The sequence below is a fragment of the Glycine soja genome, chromosome 13, assembly GCF_004193775.1.
Source record: "Glycine soja cultivar W05 chromosome 13, ASM419377v2, whole genome shotgun sequence".
Lineage (NCBI taxonomy): Eukaryota > Viridiplantae > Streptophyta > Magnoliopsida > Fabales > Fabaceae > Glycine > Glycine soja.
In genome coordinates, this window is record NC_041014.1 from 27974104 (window position 1) to 27996873 (window position 22770).

Consider the following 22770-nt stretch of genomic DNA (forward strand, 5'->3'; position numbering starts at 1 on the left):
TAAAATCACATTATTTTTGTTAAATCTAAAGACTAAGTAAATAAAAGTATCATCGAGATTAAAAAAAACATATTTTCCAAGAATTTTCTGTAAACGTGAGCAGAATTTTGGTCAGAATGTCACGGGGATTTTTTTTATCAGGAATTAGTCAAAGATCTGCTCAATAATTTACTTAATCATCGAGTCACAATAATATACAATAAGACCGTTCAGTATTCAACTAGATATAGAAATTAACGTTACCGCGTAGGTTGTTGCTTCTGCATCCTTACCGGAATGTTTTTTAACCTTCCAAATTGGCCATTCTGGAAGCCAAAATCTGTAATCAATTTGGAATGTAATTTTTCTAGATTGGTCATTCAGGAAGCCAAAAAAGTAGTGCAGGAAGTAACTTGGAGGTGCAGGAAACAACTTGCCACGTATACTATAAGGTCCAAGCATTCAATGAGATATAGTCAAAATAAAGCCCAAGCATGTACTGAGATCTAATCAAAATAAGGCCCAAACATTTTGTATACTGAAATCAGAAATCTAATCAAAATAAGGGTAATCCAAGTTCAATTCAACAAGGGATACCAAACAGGTGACAAGCCTTCAGTTGGCTTGATATCTTATAAAAGAACGAACTGAATTGTCAAGTCCTGATCTAAAGGCAATTTGATCACACAGAAAACTTTGAATTTACTATTACTATTTTTTAACATTCAGATACCGAGATTATGATCTCAAATGGTAAACACAATTACACACCAATAGTTCAATACTAGAAGAGTAGAAGCACAAGTTAATCATGACTAACAAAAATTACCTTATTATTATCAGCTCCAACCAAACATGCCACAGAAAAACAAAAAATGAGTCAAGTTAGAAAGTAGAGTTCATGTTTTCAAGCAGGGCTGCTAAGAAGAAACCTGTGTTAAATCTAATAATAAAGCATCTCAAAGTCACCGAAAGATCTCTCAATCTCATAAGGATAATTTTACAAACAAATATCAGCCTAAATACACTGAATGTGATGAGGAGAATTGATAATTGATGAACCTTTACAACCAAGTTCAGAGTCCAGATAACTTCTATTACCATAGAGCAGAACATATAAGGTCAGATTTATTGGGTGCTCATTGGCACCTCAAGATCAAAAAGTGAATCATTTATAACAACTACATGTCTATAAAATATTGGAAAAAAAAAATCTGTAGTCCATCTCTTCAAGTACATTTTCTTTTTATTTTTGTTTCTATCAAGTATGTGAACTGTGAACACCAGATTAATAAGAACAAAAATGCAAGCAAAAAAGTATCAATAGCCAAAATTGACAATCTAGATCAAATCAGAAACAAATGAAAAATCAGATTAAGATAGGTAAATAGATAAAGCTTTTTTTTATTTTTTATAATATAAGTCTGATACAAAAACCTATATAAACTTCCTCTACCTTTAACCTTCTAAAGCAATTCTAGTAGGATCTTTTGCAGTAACTATATACAAAGATAACACATGCTGGAGCCTATTTATCCCAATGCAGAACCAAAGTATCATCTTTTAGATAATAATAACCACTTCAAAATTCTTCCCCTCTCTATCAGACAAAAGCAAAACATTCAAATTCGGCACTAATATTAAGTTACACAGTTTTAGCAAAAAAAATCCAAACTACCTAGTGAGATTTCCACTTTCTCAAAAGATCCTCATACACATATTCTCTTCTCTCCTTGACAAGGCTTTGTCTCAGCTTCGACAATGTGGAAGAGGACAAACTGATTCCCCTGCCAATCATATCCTCGGCATACTTAACCGCCACCTGTGGCCTGTTCAAATTGCAAAGCCCCACAACCAGAAAATTCGCGGTCTGCTCCAAACCCTTCTTATAATTCTCCACCAAACACTTCCAAACCTTGATCGCCATAACAGGCTCCCCGCAATCCACATACACCTTAACTGCCAAATCACAGTTATCCTGCTCCGGCACACACTCATTCTGCACCATCTCCGCAAACACCGACGAAGCCTCCCTCAGTTTCCTCCCCTTGAGCAAGAACTTAAACAACAAGTTATAAGTCACCACATCAGGAAAAGCCCCTTGGTAAACCATCTCATGGAGCATCCTCCTTGCAGCATCGGTGTCACCGCGATAGCAACACAAACCGATCATCAAATTGTACATCTCAGAGGTGGGCTGCAACACCTTCCCAACCACCAACACCTCCCAGAAAAACTCAGCTGTCCTAACATCATGGCACTTAACACACTCATCCAATGCAGCCTTCAGAAACCTCACACCGGGGTAACACCTCCTATCCCTCATGGAATCAACAAACTTAATAGCCTCAAGCAATCCATCATGCCCTCTAACAAGTGTACACAAGAACGAATCATAAGCCGGCACATTCGCAGGATCCCATCCAATCTCAATCACCATCTCAGCAAATGTCTCCTTAGCACTAACCATACTCTTCTCCCCTTCCCACCCCTCCATTAAAATCGCGTAAGTATCCGTATCCGGTCGGACGAATTTCTTAGCAACCTGCAAGTAATCACAAGCATCAAGAGTCCTACCATTGCTACAAATTGCACTCAAAAGCGAATTCAAAGCAAAAGCATCCCTCACACAACCGTAATTGTCCATAATCTCAAACGCCATAATTGCTTCACGGATTCTGTCAGCGGCAACATAGCTGCTGAAGACGGAGGCGAATGTGGCGAGCGAGAGTAACCCTTCTTTGTTCATTGACTTAACGGCGTCCCACATGGGGTCGAAGAAGCGGTTTCTGCCGAGGATATCGACAACGAGGTTCCAGGAATAGGGCGTGTGGTTGTCGTTGAGGTGGCGGCCGCTCCAGCGGAAGAATTTGACGGATTGGCAGCCGTAGGAGAGTTTGAGGACTTCTTCGACGTCGTGAGGGATGACGGAGATGGCGGCGGATTGGAGGGAGTGCTCGACGGTGGCGGCGGAGGTGGTGGCGATGAGGTGGCAGAGGGATTTGATGTTAGAAGGGAGATTGGGGATGTCTTGGAACGAAGGGAAGGTTTGGGGCTTCTTGGAGATTGGCGAAGGAGGAGAAGGAGAAGAAGGGTGTGCTCGCTTTCTGCGACCACGAGGGCTTTCTTCCATTGCAAACAAAAACGAAACGACACGAAACGGGAAAAGGAACCCTAACAAACAAGTAGAAGACAGAGAGACTCCCAGGAACGAATTATGTTCCAGAAAAATTCCAATCTTTTTTCCTTTTCTTTTTTCCTTTTTATTGTTTTTTATGGAATTTTTTTTTTTATCTAAACCACATTATGTACCAAAACTTAAACCTCAACCTGGTTAAAATGAAAGAATCTATGTCATATGTTAAAATGAAAGAATCTATGTCATATGTTTGATGGTTATAGGAATCAATAATAATAAAAACACTTTATCATCATTTAAGAAGTCTGAATTTTTTTTTATCTAAATAAGTCATTTTGATGTATGATATTTTATAATTTACTTAAATATTAAAACATTTTTTTCCTCAAAAGTTCACATCCAAAAACATATGATTCATGTAGTTAAGTGTCCTAATTTGAAAGCTTAAATGTAATACATAAGTAAATGATGTTAATTTCAACAACTACATTCATATAAATCAATGTCGGTTAAGAGTGATAAAACAGGCTAACTCAATCAGTCATTAGCTCACTAAAAATGTGTCACAAAGGCTAGTCTACCTTTTATTGTCGGTTTGACAAGATAGGTATGTCCCCACTAAGGGGTGGATTAGTGGTCAGTGGGTTGACATGACAAAAATGAAAATTATATCATATTTCATAAAATTAATCCAAAAGAACAAATTTAGTTAGATAACTTAAAGTATATAAGTTGTTTATCCAAAAATTGATTTAATATAAATTTTCGTATTAGTATTAAAAGAAATGAATTTATAAAATAATATAAAAATAATAAAAAAAATATGTATTTTAATTTTTGAATAACATACAAAGTGATTTCCTAAAACTTAAACACCTATTCCTTGGCCTGTAGGTTGGCGGGATAGGCCAATGCGGGTTGGGGAGTTGAGTTACCTACCCCACCCCATCATTTTTGACAAGTTGACCGGCCGGTTCACTTGATCAATATCCAAATGGTCACCCGTGCTACTAGTGAACAAAATTTAAAATAACCTTTTTTTGTTGAAACATTAAACAATCGAAACACTTCAAATTGTTGTCTCCATCTATCAATCTAAGACTTGTTCTCATTGAACTCAACTTGTTTGAGAAAAAAAATTAAGAATAAGTCCATAAAGACATTAAAAACCTACCACTTAATTAATATACTACTGTTATGTATGTAATGAAAAAAAGTATAACTTAGTTGATTGAGTAGTGTAAGTACATTATTTTAAACTCTTTAGTATTTGAATTCGAATACTATTGATAAAAAAACATTAATTACACATAAGTATCTATAAAATTCAAGTAGAAATTTATGAATTACTTCATGCTTATTTAACGTCAAAAGTTGACACTTCAGGCTTTTCAAGGAGGCTTTAAGTAAGAGTAATGTGATAACCTTCTTTACTTTTTTCCAAAATCACTTATTATTCAAAAGTGAATGTCTTATCTCATGGTTAATGTTATTGAGGAGATTGATTTTAAATATGAAAGTTATTATTTCAATAGAAATTTAGACGATCTTTGAAAAAGATGAGTGTCTCATGAAACTTACTTGCTTTTGAGTCTTGGAATTGTAATAAGATTGGTGTCACAACTCACAATGCCCATTCTAATGACATAATCCACAAATATCATGCCTTAAAGGTTATGTGTGCATAATCCAGAGCTAAACGGCACGTACTTGCCTTATTAAACCTAAAGTCAAATTCATCTTGCTGAACTAATTAGAGAAATGTTGATTTAATCTCAAAATTATCTATAATTATCATTGGCCTCGCAATGCTTGAGTCATTCCCTCCAAGTTTATGTCAGAAAAGTGGCATAAGAATCCAATAAGGGGGTTAATTGATTTTTTTAACATAGGTCCCAATTTCCTTTTTTTATAATAGTTTTTACTTTTTTTAGACTCAAATGATTATTAAGATGAGAAGAGAACGGTTAATGCAAATAAAATACATTTTACATGATCCTATATGATGTCATATTGCATAATTCAATAAACAATTCAAATAAAAAAAAAAGATGAATTGAGAGATAAAGATGAGACAACTTAAGGGGTATTTGATTTAGTTGTTTTCTGTTTTCATTTTCACTGGAAATAGAAAATGGTAATGGAATGTATTTGGTTGGATTTTTATTTTCATTTTCAGTGAAAATATTTTTTCAAACGAACCAAAAATTGTAAACAATAAAATCTTGTTTTCAGTTAAAACCAAGAACCTCATTTTAGTTAAATGAAAACGTGACAAAAAATATAATTTTAAACAAATATAAAAATATTTTTTTTTAAAAACATATTTTCAATGTTTTTATTTATTGAAAACAGATTGAAAACACAAACATGAGAACACTTTACATGTGCAAGTCATTCTATCTATACAAACATGATTGAGAACACTTATCCCTAATCAACAAATAAATCAAGTATGAAAAGATTTCTCCTTAGCATATGATAATCACACAACTTGAAGCATACAATCTTGAAACTCTCCAACATTCGGTGAGAACAAAGATGACCCATGAAGTTTTTTATCTTAAAAATCTTTCTCTCTCTCAAAGTTTCACAATTTTGTAGCTTCCCTCCCTCTCTTAGAAATAATAAAAACTTAACTTATATAGAAGATGAGAGAAGTGGGAAAGAAGTTCGTTGTCACCTATAAATAATAAAAACTTACATTATTCTCAAGGCATTAAATGTCACCTGTATCATCCTCCAAAAGCGCCTTCTATCAAAGAAGTTCGTTGGCTAAATCCGCCTGTTGGTTGGGTAAAGGGAAATTCTGATGGGGCTGCCAAGGGTTTCTCACATGCAGGTTGTGGAGTTATATCAGCTATGGAAGTGGCTCATGAGAAGGATTGGGCTCGTTTTGGGCTTGAATGTGATTCGTCCATGGTGATTCAAGCGTACTCTAATTCCAACATAGTGCCTTGGAAGCTTAGGACCTATTGGGATAATTTTTTATATCATATGAACACTCTTCATTTCAGACTTAATAACATAGGAAATAAATAGTTGTGCGGACTCATTAGCTAATTTCAGACTTTTTTTTAAAAAAACTGTGCGAATCTATAAAATTCTTCTCTAAGAATTGGATTTCCAACGTGATCTTGAATGATGTTTTATTATTCTAGTATTTAAGATGCTCTAATAGGTTATCTTTTTTGTGGGACATAGGTTCTTCCTTTTGCTCCAACTATAGGTTTACTCATCTGTAACATGGATTTGGTGTTGTCCCCCCATGGTGTTTGTCTTTTTTCCTTTTTGAGCAATAAATTCTGGCGGGGAGGTTTTAGAGGATAGGATGAAATTGGGTGCCAACATAGGCTTATTTCTATAATTTATTATATCAAGATTTTTTTTTCTTTTGTCGAAATCCTTTTTGAATTTTTTAAAACCTTCTATTAACCTTCAAAATTGTAAAAACCTATTTTCGAAAAGATTTTTTTTATCAATATGACTGTATTTTTCATGTAAGATTCTGTCAACAAATATGATTTTAAAGTTTGAGGCATATATAGAATCCATAATTCCATTATAAGTTTTTATTTATTCAAACAAGTAATTATATTTTCATAGAAAATTGTTTATATGATAACGAACACACTTATTATTTTGGTAATAATACTAATTTTCATTATAGTAGTTCAAAACAATTATAAAGTGTTTGTAAGAAAATGAGATTGAAAAAGATTAAGTTCCGAAAAGAAAAGAAGATTGAATAAGAGTAATAAGGATTAAGAGAAAAGTGCAATAAAAAAGTTAAAGGAAAAGAAATTTGATTATAAGTGACATGAATACCTTAGAATCGATAACCATAAGTGTTTGTGGTGTGAGTGATATTTACAATAATAGTGATTCAATCTAAAGAGTAATAACTATATATGAAATTCCTAATTTATAGACTTCTAATTTTATGTTTTGACACGTGTACAGACAGTTTATAAACTTTCTTTCTTTTTCTAAAGGTGTCACTTGCTTTCAAAATAACTGCTACAACTACTTTTTTGAATTTTGAAATTCCGGATAAGAGTCTTCCAAATGTATATGTAGAATATATCGCCGAAACCAAAGTCTGTCGAATGAAACTTTCTCGTAGAAACACTTAGAAAATTTTCAACTCTCTTCCTTTTTGACAAACTATAATCGAAACCATATTTTGTCAAAATTGACGTTTTAGACAACTTTTAGATTATTTTTCGACCAACTATAATCATGATCTTTTATAATCGAAACTATATGCTTTATCAAATTTTTATGATCCAATTTTTTCCTCACTCCCTTTATATATAAACGCCTATGACTATGACTCTGGTGACATTAAAGTAAAAAGGGAAGAAATTGACAAAATGTTAAGATGAATTTGATTCATTTAAACTTCCAACCTATATTTCAATAATTACACTTGTTTTTTTTTTCTTGACAAAAGAAACTGAAAACTTAAAAATTAGTTAGAAGCTGAAAGTTGATAATTTGAAACTGAAAAACCAATTTATTAAATTAAAATTATTCGATAAAATTAGTTGTTGAAATAGTAAAAAATATAAAATAATAAAAAAATAAATTAGTTTATTTAAAAAGATAATAATAAAAATGAATAAATACATCGATAATAAAAGTGAAAGAAAAGATAAAAAGTTAAAAATTAAAAACTAATGCTATTTCAATTTTCAAGTACCATTTTAAAAATGCTAAAAATTATTAAAAAAAATATTAAAAAGAATGATTTACCGAATAGTTAAATAGACTAGAAAAAAAAAACTTAAAACTAACTAAAATACCTTACCCAAAATATCCTTAAACTATCAAGGCAATGTGTTGTTTGGTATATAAGTAAACATTATAGTACATGTAATTATTTAATTTAGATGGAGGATTTAAATTACACACATATTTACGACAAATGAATAATATAATATTATAAAATTAAACAAAAAATAACTTATATGCATCTCAATTATAATTTAATCACTATATTTTAAAATACTTCTTCATTACAAATTTCAGTGACTGAAATAAGATATTGTTATTAATGTAGTATTTTTATTTTTGTATTTTACTAAAAAAATATTTATATCACAATCAATAAATTTATATTTTTTAATATTAATTAATCAATATAGATTAATATTGTTAAATATTATTGAATTTGAATTAATAAATATTTTATATTTTTAATTTTAATTTTAATTTGTTACATATGAAATAATATTTAATGTTAATAAATGTATAGTATTAAAATGAGAAATTAATAAATAAGAGTATATACTAAAATTTTCAATTTAGTATTAATGAATTATTGTTAACAAATATAAATTAGGATATATTTGTTGGATATTATTAAATATATATATATATATATATATATATATTCTGTATAAAATTTTCTTAGGACAATTACAATTACCTAGTGTAACTAAAATTAGTCTCTCACCTAGTGAGTTGATGAACATCTATGATCTCTAGTCCATGACTAAAAAATTATTGATTTTTATTACTGTATACTAATTTATATATATATTTTTAGATTAACAAATCATATTTATTGATATTATAGTGTACTAATAATATTAAATATTAGTAATTATAAGATAATAAATATCTGATAATATTAAATACTAATAAATATTATTTACTAAATTTATACTAATATTAAAATTCATATTAATAGTTGTAGATTATTATATATTTATTGTTTATTAAAAATGTATTCTTATTAATATCAATTTATCAATAGTATTAATTATATTAATGTATACTAGTTTATATTTAATAATAATAATAATTTATAAGTAGTATTTTATTAATTTATATTTGTAATATTTATTTGATAATAATAAATATATGTAAAATTTTAGTCCTTCGTTTAAGTTACTTGTTCAATTCATTAAAAAAAATTAGCATATATAATCCTCGTGATATCACATAACGTTTAGTTATGGTAAAAAGTTTATTATCTCCTTATCTTCTTGATCCTTAAAATTTTATTAGTTCGTAATCTAAATTTTGATAGTGAAAACACATTCTTGTTACCACTTTTAATTATTGTATTTTAAGTAATAATGTTCATTGATAAAATAAAAATGATGTTGATAGTTTAGTGATATCTCATATCACCAAGAACTCAAATACAATAATTATGTATATTATTTTTTTATAAATTTATTTTTAATTCCTTCATCAATTAATCTAAAATTAACTAGTTTGAATAGATGAGTACGATTTACACCAAAGATTAAACTTCACTATCTTATCTAACTTCTTGATGTCTAATAAGACATTGGAGTGTCAACGTCATTAGTTAACATTATTAAATGTAAGGACTAAAAGTGGTCATAGAAAAAAAATTTAAAGACTTTATCAATCAAAATTTAGATTAAAAACTAAAAGTGAAATTTTGAAAAAGAAAATAATATACTTTTTCTGCGCATACCCACGAGACAACATAAAATGTATATTGCATTCATTAACCATTTACTTATATCAATATACTTATCTACTAATTTATTAGAATTAAAAAAATACTAAAGTTATGAGATATACTTTTTCTTCTTTTTATTTTCATAAAATAGAGGAAAACATATCATTCTTCCTTTTATGTTCCTTCTGAATAATACTATAGAATATTTTAGGCAAAATTGTAAAATTGGTCCCCCACTTTATCTTCAATTACGGATTTGGTCCCCCTATAATTTAATTCATAAATTTAGTTCTTCAGTTTTATAAATTCCTGTAAAATTGGTCCTGGAAGTCCGATTTGGATATTAACCCTTAACCTCAGACGTTGACTGTCACGTGTCAATGCCACATGTGACTGTCACGTATCAATGTCACGTGTCAATGTCTGAGTGGTTCTCTGTAAACGTCTAAATCGGACTTTCAAAACCAATTTTGCATGGATTTATAAAATTGGGAACCAAATTTGTGAATTAAATTATAGGGGAACCAAATCCGAAATTGGAGATAAACTAGGGGATAAAAAGTGCAATTTTGCCAATATTTTATTTCATTCTCTTTCTCTCTCTTTCTAATTTTCTTTTTAATATTCAAAAACATTAAAAATGTAAAAGGGAAAAAATAATAGGTGACTTTCCTTCAATTCAAAATATTTTAATTTGTTATATAATATTTTTTTCCTTTTTATCACTATTTTTTCATTATATTACATGTATGGAGTATTCAAAACCTTAGGGGATGTATTAGGTTAGGATTTTAAATTATTTTTAATTTTTTTTTACAAATGATATAAATAAGTTTTATAATATTCAATTAAGACTTTAAAGATCTTTTAATGAGGACAATAAAATCTAATGGTATTAAAAAAATATACAAATTTCAATGAATTATTTTTTAAAAAGAATTTTCGTGGACTTCATGAGACCAATTATAATAAAACATCTATCAAACAATCTTACCTAAACCCTTGAGATTTTGCTAGATTCTTTTCTTTCTTTTTTTATTATTGGTTACCAAACTTTCTTTTCTCTCATCCTACATATTCTCTTCTCTTTTTAATATTCTTTAAAATATGTGTGTCGTATATGCTTCTCTTATTCTTTTGGAATAAAAAAATGTCAAATATATTCCCCGTTTATGTCTTTTTCTGTCTGTTCTCTAAATTAAAGTTTGTCTTATGTGCTAAGGTTAACAATATTTTTCTTATATTGATTATGTTCATCACCTACCCGACGTAACATTTTTGTGACTAATTCATTTAATTTTGTCATCCATATAACTTAGTAATTCTTCTACAAATTTTCCATCATCACCACTTTCTTCTATCCCATTTAAACATATTATTAGATTTATCATGAAATAATTGTAGTATTTTAAAAAATCAAAAAGCAAATGTATAATTTTAAATCTATTCAAATCCAAAAGTAAGAATAAGAAAATGTCATTGCAATAAGGATTAATATAGGAGGACATAAAACTAAAATTAATTTAGCTATTAAAAGATTAAAAAAACTATATTGGTTTTACTTTTTTTTAATCCAAACTACATCGTTTCTTATTATTTTTTTTAACCAACTCTTGTAATTTTGAATGTGTTTTTAAAAATTCACCATTCCTTTCAAATCTTATAAATCTATAAAATTATTTCAAATTTTTTAAATTCTTACGATATAAATTCATTAAAATCCAAAATTTCATAGAAGTCTTCAAAACAAATATGTCATAATACTCCTATATAATCTTTAAAATTCACAAGACTTTTTTAACACTAAAATAATTTTTTAAAAATCTTAATACAATACACTCCTTTAAACTTTATTTAGTAAATTTAAGTTTCATTTTACTCGGTCTACAGCATTTTATTATCTCTTATCACTACTTAAAAATATTTATTGACATATATTATTAAAAAGGAAAACATTAAGGAAATAATCATATAAACATAATGCATAGTAAAATCAAATTATTTTCTTATTTTTGAATCCATGATCTTAATGATTAAAAACTTAAAATAATTACACTTTTAGGATGTTGCCAGCAATAAGATTTTTAATTTATATTCTACTAAATTATATATGTCAACAAAATTAAATCATTTTTAGTATCACTTTTAAAATAATTATTTCAAATTGAGATATGATACACATACAATTATTTATATAACATCATATTTTATGTGTATTTCTCTCCTCAATTTTATGATTTATTACTACTTAAATTCAAAAAAAATATTTTTCTCTCTCTTAATTGCATATGTTGTTGTACAATTATAATTTATCTTTCAAATTTTAAAATATTTACTATATATGATTATTTGTCATTAAATGATTATGTAAAATATTTTTACACTATCAATGTATATATACCAATAAATCGTTGGTCCGAATGGTATTGAACTTAGTTCCCTTAAGCAAGATCTCAAGTTCAAGTTTTGTGTAAGAAAAAAATGTGACGAGAAGGAGAGATCCCACTAAAGATGTTGAGTCAAATTCTTCAACGAAGATTAGTTACCAACAAAGTTGGTGGATCTTTGCACCAATATCATGGATAAAAAAAAGTATATATTATTTTTTGGTAAAAATCGTGAGCATTCTATGGGGTAGACAATCTCTCTAAGTTGGATAGAATTACTATGAAAGACAAATATTTTAGTTTGAGTATTTAATGTAATTGGATACTTAAAATTTCAACTAATAAATTTATTGTTGCCTTAAAATTAATATTTAATTTATTACTGGCTTAAATTTAACATATATTATTTATTCTTGCCTTTAATTGTTGACTACAGTTGTTAAGAGAAACATTTTTGAAATGTATTATGAAGCACCCCAAAGAGAACAAAAGCAAATAAGACATGTGATAAATGTTTTGAAAATCGGTTGATTGGATTGGTCAGAAATTTTTTTTTTAAAAACTTTATCAATCAAAATTTAGATTAAAAACTAAAAGTGAAATTTTGAAAAAAAAAATAATATACTTTTTCTGCGCAAACCCACGAGACAACATAAAATGTATATTGCATTCATTAACCATTTACTTAGATCAATATACTTATCTACTAATTTATTAGAATTAAAAAAATACTAAAGTTATGAGATATACTTTTTCTTCTTTTTATTTTCATAAAATAGAGAAAAACATATCATTCTTCCTTTTTTTTCCTTCTGAATAATACTACAAAATATTTTAGGCAAAATTGCAAAATTGGTCATCCACCTTATATCCAATTCACAAATTTGGTCCTCCAGTTTTATAAATCCCTATAAAATTGGTCTCGGAAGTCCAATTTGGACGTTGGCCGTTAACCTCAGACGTTGATTGTCACGTGTCAATGTCTGAGTGGTCCCCTGTAAACGTCCAAATCAGACTTCCAAAACCAATTTTGCAGGGATTTATAAGATTGAGAACCAAATTTGTAAATTAAATTATATGGGAACCAAATCCAAAATTGGAGATAAATTAAGGGACAAAAGGTGCAATTTTGCCAATATTTTATTTCATTCTCTTTCTCTCTCTTTCTAATTTTCTTTTTAATATTCAAAAACATTAAAAATGTAAAAGGGAAAAAATAATAGGTGACTTTCCTTCAATTCAAAATATTTTAATTTGTTATATAATATTTTTTCCTTTTTATCACTGTTTTTTCATTATATTACATGTATGGAGTATTCAAAACCTTAGGGGATGTATTAGGTTAGGATTTTAATTTTTTTTTACAAATGATATAAATAAGTTTTATGATATTCAATTAAGACTTTAAAGATCTTTTAATGAGGACAATAAAATCTAATGGTATTAAAAATATACAAATTTCAATGAATTATTTTTTAAGAAGAATTTTCGTGGACTTCATGAGACCAATTATAATAAAACATGTATCAAACAATCTTACCTAAACCCTTGAGATTTTGTTAGATTCTTTTTTTTTTATTGGTTACCAAACTTTCTTTTCTCTCATCCTACATACTCTCTTCTCTCTTTAATATTCTTTAAAATATGTGTGTCGTATATGCTTCTCCTATTCTTTTGGAATAAAAAAATGTCAAATATATTTCTCGTTTATGCCTTTTTCTGCTTGTTTTCTAAATTAAAGTTTGTCTTATGTGCTAAGGCTAACAATATTTTTCTTATATTGATTATGTTCATCACCGACTCGACGTAATATTTTTGTGACTAATTCATTTAATTTTGTCATCCATATAACTCAGTAATTCTTTTACAAAATTTTCATCATCACCACTTTCTTATATCCCGTTTAAATATATTATTAGATTTATCATGAAATAATTATAATATTTAAAAAAATCAAAAAGCAAATGTATAATTTTAAATCTATTCAAGTCTAAAAATAAGAATGAGAAAATGTCATTGCAATAAGGATTAATATAGGAGGACATAAAATTAAAATTTATTTAGCTATTAAAAGATTAAAAAAAACTATATTGGTTGTACTTTTTTTTAATCCAAACTACATCGTTTCGTATTTTTTTTTAACCAACTCTTGTAATTTTGAATGTGTTTTTAAAAATTTAACATTCCTTTCAAATCTTATAAATCTATAAAATTCTTTCAAATTTTTTAAATTTTTACGATATAAATTCATTAAAATCCAAAATTTCATAAGTCTTCAAAACAAATATGTCATAATATTCCTATATGATCTTTAAAATTCACAAGACTTTTTTAATACTAAAATAATTTTTTTAAAATCTTAATACAATACACTCCTTTAGACTTAATTTAGTAAATTTAAGTTTCATTTTACTCAGTCTACAGCATTTTAATATCTGTTATCACTACTTAAAAATATTTATTGGCATATATTATTAAAAAGGAAAATATTAAGGAAATAATCATATAAACATTAATACATAGTAAAATCAAATTATTTTCTTATTTTTGAATCCATGATCTTAATGATTAAAAACTTAAAATAATTATACTTTTAGGATGTTGCCAGCAATAAGATTTTTAATTTATATTCTACTAAATTATATATGTCAACAAAATTAAATCATTTTTAGTATCACTTTTAAAATAATTATTTCAAATTGAGATATGATACACATCCTGACATACAATAATTTATATAACATCATATTTTATGTGTATTTCTCTCCTCATTTTTATGATTTATTACTACTTAAATTCAAAAAAAATATTTTTCTCTCTCTTAATTGCATATGTTGTTGTACAATTATAATTTATCTTTCAAATTTTAAAATATTTACTATATATGATTATTTGTCATTAAATGATTATGTAAAATATTTTTACACTATCAATGTATATACACCAATAAATCGTTGGTCCGAATGGTATTGAACTCAGTTCCCTTAACCAGGATCTCAAGTTCAAGTTTTGTGGATGAAAAAAATGTGGCCGGAAGGAGTGATCCCACTAAAGGTGTTGAGTCAAATTTTTCAACGAAGATTAATCACCAATAAAGTTGGTGGATCTTTGCACCAATATCATGGATAAAAAAATTTGCACCAATATCATGGATAAAAAAAGTATATACTATTTTTTGGTAAAAATCGCGAGCATTCTTTGGGGAAGACAATCTCTCTAAGTTGGATAGAATTACTATGAAAGACAAATATTTTAGTTTGAGTATTTAATGTAATTGGATACTTAAAATTTCAACTAATAAATTTATTGTTGCCTTAAAATTAATATTTAATTTATTACTGGCTTAAATTTAACATATATTATTTATTCTTGCCTTTAATTGTTGACTACAGTTGTTAAGAGAAACATTTTTGAAATGTATTATGAAGCACCCCAAAGAGAACAAAAGCAAATAAGACATGTTGCACATAAATGTTTTGAAAATTGGCTCAAATCAGCTTATTGGATTGGTCCGATAAAAAAGAAATAATATAACTAGTTTGGTTCAAGTACTTAGTCGAAAATGTCATTGACTAGCTCTAATCGGTCTTAAAATCATATTCAATAGGTGTAAACCACTCCCAAATGAATCAACTTTAAGAAACTGGTCTTGTTGCCATTGTCACACATGTTGTTCCACACTAACTTTTACCTGTCACACATGTTGTCTCACGCTAACTCTTTCTTGTCACACATGTTGCCCCCACACTAACTCATGCTTGTCACTCACGCTATCCCACACTAGCTCTTATCGTCACACATAGTGTCCCACGCTAACTCCTGCCTGTCATGCACTAACTCCTGCATGAAACACATATTGTCCCACACTAACTTCTACCCACCTTATCCCACACTAATTCTTGCCTTTCACACATGTTGTCTCACACTAACTCTTGCCTTTCATAGATGTTGTCTCACACTAACTCCTGCCTATCACGCACACATCTCCATGCTAACCCATGTATGTCTTGCACTAACTCCTTCTTGTCACACACGTTGTCCCACACTAACTCCTGCCTGACAGGATACTGTCCCACACTAACTTCACGCACACTGCCCACTCTAACTCACGTTTGTCACACACTACTCTACATTAACTCATGTCGCGCACTGCCCCACACTAATTTTTGTTTGTCATGCATGTTGTCTCATGCTAACTGTTGCTTGACACGCTCATTGTTCCACGCTACTGTTTGCCTATCACACACACTGCCCTATGCTAATTCATGTCTGTCACACACACTGTCCCATTCTAGCTTTAGCGTCACACACATTGTCCCATGCTAACTCTTACATGTCACTTATATTGTCCCACACTAACTCCTTCCTATATGCATATTGTCCCACACTAACTCATGTCTATCACGCACACTGCCCCTACTTTAACTTTTGTCTGTCGCACACACTGCTCTATAGTAACTCATGTCTGTCATGCACACTATCCCACATTAACTCTTCTCTGTCACACATATTGTCCCATGTTAACTCCTGCCTATCACGCACATTGCTCCATGCTAACGTTTGCCCGTCACACACACACTGCCACATGCTAACTCTTGCCTATCATGTACACTACCTCACTAACTTTTGTGTCTCACACACATTGTTCCGTGCTAACTTCAACATGTCACTTATATTGTCTCAAACTAACTCCTTCTACATGTTTCGTTATACACACTCAAGAGGAGTAAAATACAAAAATAAAGTCTCTTAAAAAGATCAAGTGTACTAATTACATTTCTAATTTTTTAAAACAATATTAATTAAATAAAGAGTCTAACAACTATACACTAATAATGTAAAATAGTTTTACAATATCATTTAATTACAAATCATTATTGATATAATTTTTAAAAGTTTAAATATGTTTAAATTAACATTTTTTTTTTCATTTTTGGTCTTTGTAAATTCTTTTTTTTAATTTTAGTCCCTATAAGATATTTTGCCCATTTTTAGTCCTTGTAAATTTGAGTTTTTCCAACTGTGGTCCTTGTAAGTGAAAACATATAGGGACTATAGATAGAAAAAATTAGATTCTCAAAGAGACTAAATTTGAAAAGCGCACAAACTTACATGACTAAAAATAAAAATAAAAATTATAAGAACCAAAATTGAAAAAACGTCAACTTTATCTCTATCTATCTCTTCATGTCACTTATCATACTTTTTTTTTCTCTTTTTAAATTCTCTTTCTAGGTGTCAAATAGCTTTTTGAGCGTCGAAAAAATCTTTTTTCATAATAGTTAGGGATTAAATAAATGATAATGTACATAGCTGTTTAACCTTTCTCTCTAATATTGAATATCATAACTCACAAAAATGAGGTAAATAACTAAATTCATCCATAAAAATGTGATCCACTAACAAATTAATTTTTAAAAGATAAAAATTCATATTTAATATCTGATTGTACAAAAGTGGGACAAATTAGTTATGTAGACAATTTAATCTCACAAATTTAACGATAAGATTAATTTATACACTTTTTACATATTCATGAATTAAATTTATATTTTTTATTTTTAAGAAATTAATTAATTAATGCATCACACTTTCATAGACAAAATTAACTATTTAGTCTAGGAAAATGAATCAATTAAATTTATAAGTTTTATTTTTAAGAAATTAATTAATTAATGCATCACACTTTCATAGACAAAATTAACTATTTAGTATAGGAAAATGAATCAGACATTTATAGTTTTGAAAATTTAATCAATGTTATTTTCTAACTTTACTATTAAATATTAATATTTTTATTATTTTTCATTTAGACTGATATAGTAATACTATTATTATTATTATTATTATTATTATTATTATTATTATTATTATTAAAAAAAAGAAGTATATAAAGTCATAATCTCTTTTGTTACATGCTACACAGTGAGAAAAAACATCTGTAGAACGGCTTGTTACCTTGGCTGACTCAAATTCTTGTTTTCACTGAAAACTCAGTTCATTTCTTCACTTCATTTCATTTCATGGATACTCCTCAATTCAATGCTTCTTCCTCTAACATTTCCCCTTCACCTTCACCGCAACAATCATCACCTCCTATTCCAGCTGCTTATCAGCCCCAACCCCAACCTTTATCATCCTCTTCTGCTTCTCTTCCTCCTGGTAAGAACACCCCTTTTTCCGGATTCTCACCCTTTCGATAAAAGAAGCATTTTATTTTCTGGGTTGTCTTTTATTCTAGCTTTTCATTTTTTAGGATATGTGTATCTGTGTATGTGAGACTTCTCAGTGTGTGTAAAATGGATTCTCAGTTAGTAGCCTTTTTATGTACCTCATATATGATATCCATTTACTATAAAGTTCCTTTTGAATAGCCAAAAATCTCTGTTGAATGAGGTGAAATTCATGTATCAGGCCAGTTGAACGAGTTTGCTGGGTTAGTTTTGATATGTTAAAAAATATTTTTAGTATTTTTTTTAGATGTTGTGAATTGTGAGCAATCACTTTCAGCATGGCCTTGGTAGCTAATATTTTATTTTATCATTTTGGAGAGTGTCTTAAAAAAATTGTTGAAAGAAAAAAATAGAGACAACCTGAAATATTTAAATTTGACCACATTGTGATTAAATTATGTTCAGTATAAGCTGGTTTCCTTTGGTCTACTTGTGTTGTATGCTTACTATGGTTGTTTTTTTATTGTGGAAGTTTTGGTCTGAATCTAAATATATTGAGTTTTATCACAAAAGATTTGTAATTTGTTATTTGATCTCATCAGGTTTGCCTGATGTGCCATACAAGACTCGCTTGCAATCTTTCACTCAAAAGTGTAACATATCACTTCCTATGTACATAAATGTTAACGAGGGGCGCCAACATGATCCAAAATTTAGGTCAACAGTATGGGTTGATGGAATGAAATACACTTCCCCCAATACTTTCTCTCACCTAAGAGCGGCCGAGGCGGATGTGGCTAGAATGGCTCTAGAGAACCTACATGTAAAATTTAAAACAGAAGAACGCCCTGTTACTCATGAGGTTTGTTGTAATTTAATTTTCATGTCAAATTTGAGAACTGTTAACTAACTTCAAGTTAAGATAGATTGATTATTCATAGTACCTCGATCATTTGACTACTTGTCTACTTGTGTTATACAATGTCGTCCCTTGAGTAATTTGTTTAGTGCTATTTGATTCAGATTGCTATGCTTGTCGACCATATGTTCTACATGCATTGAGACTGCATTGTGTCTTGCATTCTTAGGATTGTTTTATTTGTATTTTAGTTTTGGTTGATCCAAATTTTGTTATCCAATTTTGGGTATAAAATGTTTTTATGTATAACTAACTATCTTGGGTCTGTGACTCTGCGTGTAATACTGCAGTGTGTTCCATATTCCATATAATCTTTTTTGGCCGCATAGATTTATGCATGTCCATGTGAAGACATTCTAGGCTAGCCTCTCCACTGACCTTTTGAGAACTCAGAACTATGATGTGACACATATCATGTCTTTTGGTCTGAATGATTTATAGTGTGTTTGTTTTACGCCCAATATGCAATCCAAAGGATGTTCAATGCTAATTTGTCTCTCACATTGGATTGGTTTTCATCAGAAGTGAACAGCTTTCCAAACACATGCTTGGCTGTTCGATTGTTTGGATCAATTTTTTAAGCTACTGAATTATGTGGAAATTATATTTCTTGTTTAACTTATTTTCAGATTTTTGTTTTGTACACAAAATCTGTTCACTAGTGACAAGTTCTATCGAAGTATCATAATGAAAAATGAATTTTGTTGCTTATGGGGAAACAATTCTATCTTTTTTATTTTATTTTGTTAAAGGTTTGAAACAGTCCAGTATAGCATGAAGTAGTTGTGTTCTTATTTTATAGGCTTGGGAAAAGTGACATTGTACAAGAGTTGAGTGATCGCTGCTGGTATCTGATGTCATCAGTAACTTTCTATTGACATATAGGAAATGATTCAATATTATATTTTGTCATAAAATCCTTATATTACTACTTGTGATCTTTTTTCCAGAACACTACTTTGTCAAAATCTATCTTACATGAATATGCTGCCAAGCTGAAGGTGGAAAAGCCTGCATACAACACTGTTCAGCTAGAAGGGATGCTTCCTCTTTTCGTATCATCTATGACCTTTCAGGGTACAACATACGTTGGTGATGCAGCTAGAAGCAAAAAAGAGGCTGAACAGTTAGCAGCACGTAACGCTATTACGTCAATTCTAGGTATTCTTTACTACATGTTTTTAGATTTTTTTTCCTTTTTGGTTGTGCAGTAACTAATTGAATTGAATGAATATATAAAGCAGATGGTGCTACCTCAGGGCTACTATATGAGACAATAAAGTCGAAATATAGTACTTTTGGTGTAGTCAGATCGACCAAATCGGAATGCATTAATGCTAGTTCAGCAGTCGTCGAACATGTACCATCCCTGATTGCAGTTCCTGTGGCTGCTAATGGGAATGAGACAAAAGTTGCACTTACTGTGCCTTCCTTCAATCAGGAATGTCAGATGCGGGAACATGTATCATCCGTTCAAGCCATCACCATTACTGAAGTTTCAAATCTGAATCTCCTTCCAGGCCCAGAACAGTCTACTGCTGGTGTTTCATGTGAACTGTCCATTGGCATTGGTTCTGGTGCATTGTCAATTGGTGATGGGTCACGTGAACTGTCTGTTGGTGATGGTTCAGGTTCAAAAAAGCGGAAAAGGAACAAGTCAAAGGCTAATAAGAAGTTGGGATTGGAATAGTAAGTTTCTTAATATCTCATTGTTGTTATTTACTATCATATTGCCTTTTCCCTTTCTCTTCAGCCTTTTTTTATACTTTTCCATGTCTGTGTAACTTTAGCTGTAAACAATAAATTTTATTCTATCTTTTTGGTATATTCCTTATCTGTCCATAATTTTGAAAGTTCTCATTTCCCATTCCCACTGTCTAGATTGATCTTAATGCTCTTTGTCAATTCTAATGGGGTCAACTTGCAATAAGCCAATGGATATTTAGTAAAGGAGAATGGGTCCTTATTAGAGGATTTATTAAAATTTAAAAGTGTTATTTTAGTAATAAGTCATGCATTTGATTCCATCCCTATAACAATCTTCTGCATGCTTCTCATTCTAAATAAAACTTATTCAACCATGTTTAAGATGAGCCATTGGGGTATTGTATTTCTGGGTAAAATAAGTTTGTTTGTTTGTGTGTGTGTATTGTAGTGGGGAGAATGTGCTTGCTTTAGTGGCTATGTAATTAAAGCTAGCAAGTTTTGTATGTACGAAGAGATGTTGGTTTAGAAGCAAAGCTTGATGTTTACCTGTAGACGTGTTTGATATTAATTAATTGAACGTTTTGTTGTGGGAATTTTGCAGGTTGGCAATTGAGGCGTTTTCTTTGAACAGAATCGCTTCTTATTCAGTGGCACAGGAGCATGTGAAAGTGATTAATGATCATTTTGCAGCATAGCCGGGAGTCGGGAGAGTTGTATAGAATATAGATATCTTTGGTTATATTTGAATGCTTTTGGGACATTTTTTTACTTGTTTTATTTTGTGATGCTTTGGATTTTGAAACTTCTGTTGTAGAATGAAAACTGATTTGCTAGTGCATTTTGGTATTAGCTTGTATCCGTTTGAATCAATGGCGCCAAGTTGTTGGCTGTGGCTCATTTTGACTTTTGGCTCTATGCTGAGTTGTTGCTAACTTGCATATTTCCAAGTTGTTCATTAGTTTTAATTATGGCAAGTGTGATGATGCCATGCCATTACTCGCTATTAAATGAGTGATGAAATTGATAATTATTAGAATACAATGAGTTGAATAAATTGTGCATCCGTTTATGACTTGCAATTAAGTGATTGATGAATTTGAAAATTATGAGAATATTGAAGAGTTGAATGAATGGTGCATCCGTTAATGGTGCGAATATAATCAGCAAGAGTGTTTTGAATTTTGATTTGGGATTTGGATACTCTTCAGATGTGGTCTTGTTAAGTTGTTAGAGCAAAAAACTAGGGAGAGTTTAACTCAAGACTATTTCATTAAGTGAAAAAGTTTCATTGCTTAAGTATTATTACATTGCAATATTGATCTAGCTTATAGGTTGTTCTCTCTGTAGTCTAACTCTTAATGAAAACATAAACTCTTATGCTTTAAGCACAAGAGAGCCTATCAAAAGATTAGTGATTAGTTTATTTGGTGTGGAAGAAGTTAAAAGTTTTTTATTTTACTCAATGAGTTTCAGGTAATAGTTTAACTCATGAGCTCCTTATTTCTTCTTTACTAAGTTGAAATAATAAACGGATTTTGACTATCAATACGTGCAGTGTTTGGGTATCTTTCTCTTCTCTACCCTTTTTTTTAAACATTCCAATTTCTCACACTCCATATGATAGGAAAATGTCCATTCAACTTGATGTCCCTTCAAATCTTCAATCCAGTTTCCAAACACAGCTATGTGGTTTGGTTAAATTTACTTACCCATGAACTTTGAGATAACTATTGCAGGAAAAGACTTTCTTGTAAGTAGGGGCAGATCCAGGATTAAAAAAATAAGGGGATCAATAATAAAAAAATTTTTAAAAAATTATTTTTATTTGTCACTAACAATCTTGCATAACAGAGAGTAAATTAAAATAATTTTCAGGAAAAAAAGAAATTAAAATAATTAAATTATGGATACAAATATTTAAATTAATTACATTTTTTACACATATAATACAAATTAACACATGAAAATAAATAAATAAAAATTATTTTATGAGATAAGAAACAAATAAACTATGAAAA

At 29.5% G+C, this 22770-nt stretch overlaps 2 protein-coding genes across 3 annotated transcripts; one reads left to right on the top strand and one right to left on the bottom strand.

Moving 5' to 3' along the window:
- Nucleotides 1-1348: 1348 nt before the first annotated feature.
- Nucleotides 1349-3206, bottom strand: LOC114382606 (pentatricopeptide repeat-containing protein At1g77360, mitochondrial-like). Its single transcript, XM_028342144.1, has 2 exons — nucleotides 2609-3206; nucleotides 1349-2524 (listed from the first exon to the last, which is right to left on the bottom strand). The coding sequence occupies exons 1-2, from the start codon at nucleotides 3110-3112 to the stop codon at nucleotides 1658-1660; spliced, it is 1371 nt and encodes a 456-aa protein (XP_028197945.1). The 5' UTR covers nucleotides 3113-3206; the 3' UTR covers nucleotides 1349-1657.
- Nucleotides 3207-17887: 14681 nt separating this feature from the next.
- Nucleotides 17888-21692, top strand: LOC114381825 (double-stranded RNA-binding protein 4-like). Of its 2 annotated transcripts, none has more exons than XM_028341049.1 (5): nucleotides 17888-18115; nucleotides 18729-18988; nucleotides 19996-20206; nucleotides 20287-20734; nucleotides 21354-21692. In XM_028341049.1, coding segments are annotated over exons 1-5 (1059 nt in total). In that variant the 5' UTR covers nucleotides 17888-17976; the 3' UTR covers nucleotides 21355-21692. The 2 variants fall into 2 exon arrangements, with proteins under 2 accessions (XP_028196850.1, XP_028196851.1); XM_028341050.1 differs by having other exon boundaries at nucleotides 20290-20734.
- The last annotated feature ends 1078 nt before the right edge of the window (nucleotides 21693-22770 follow it).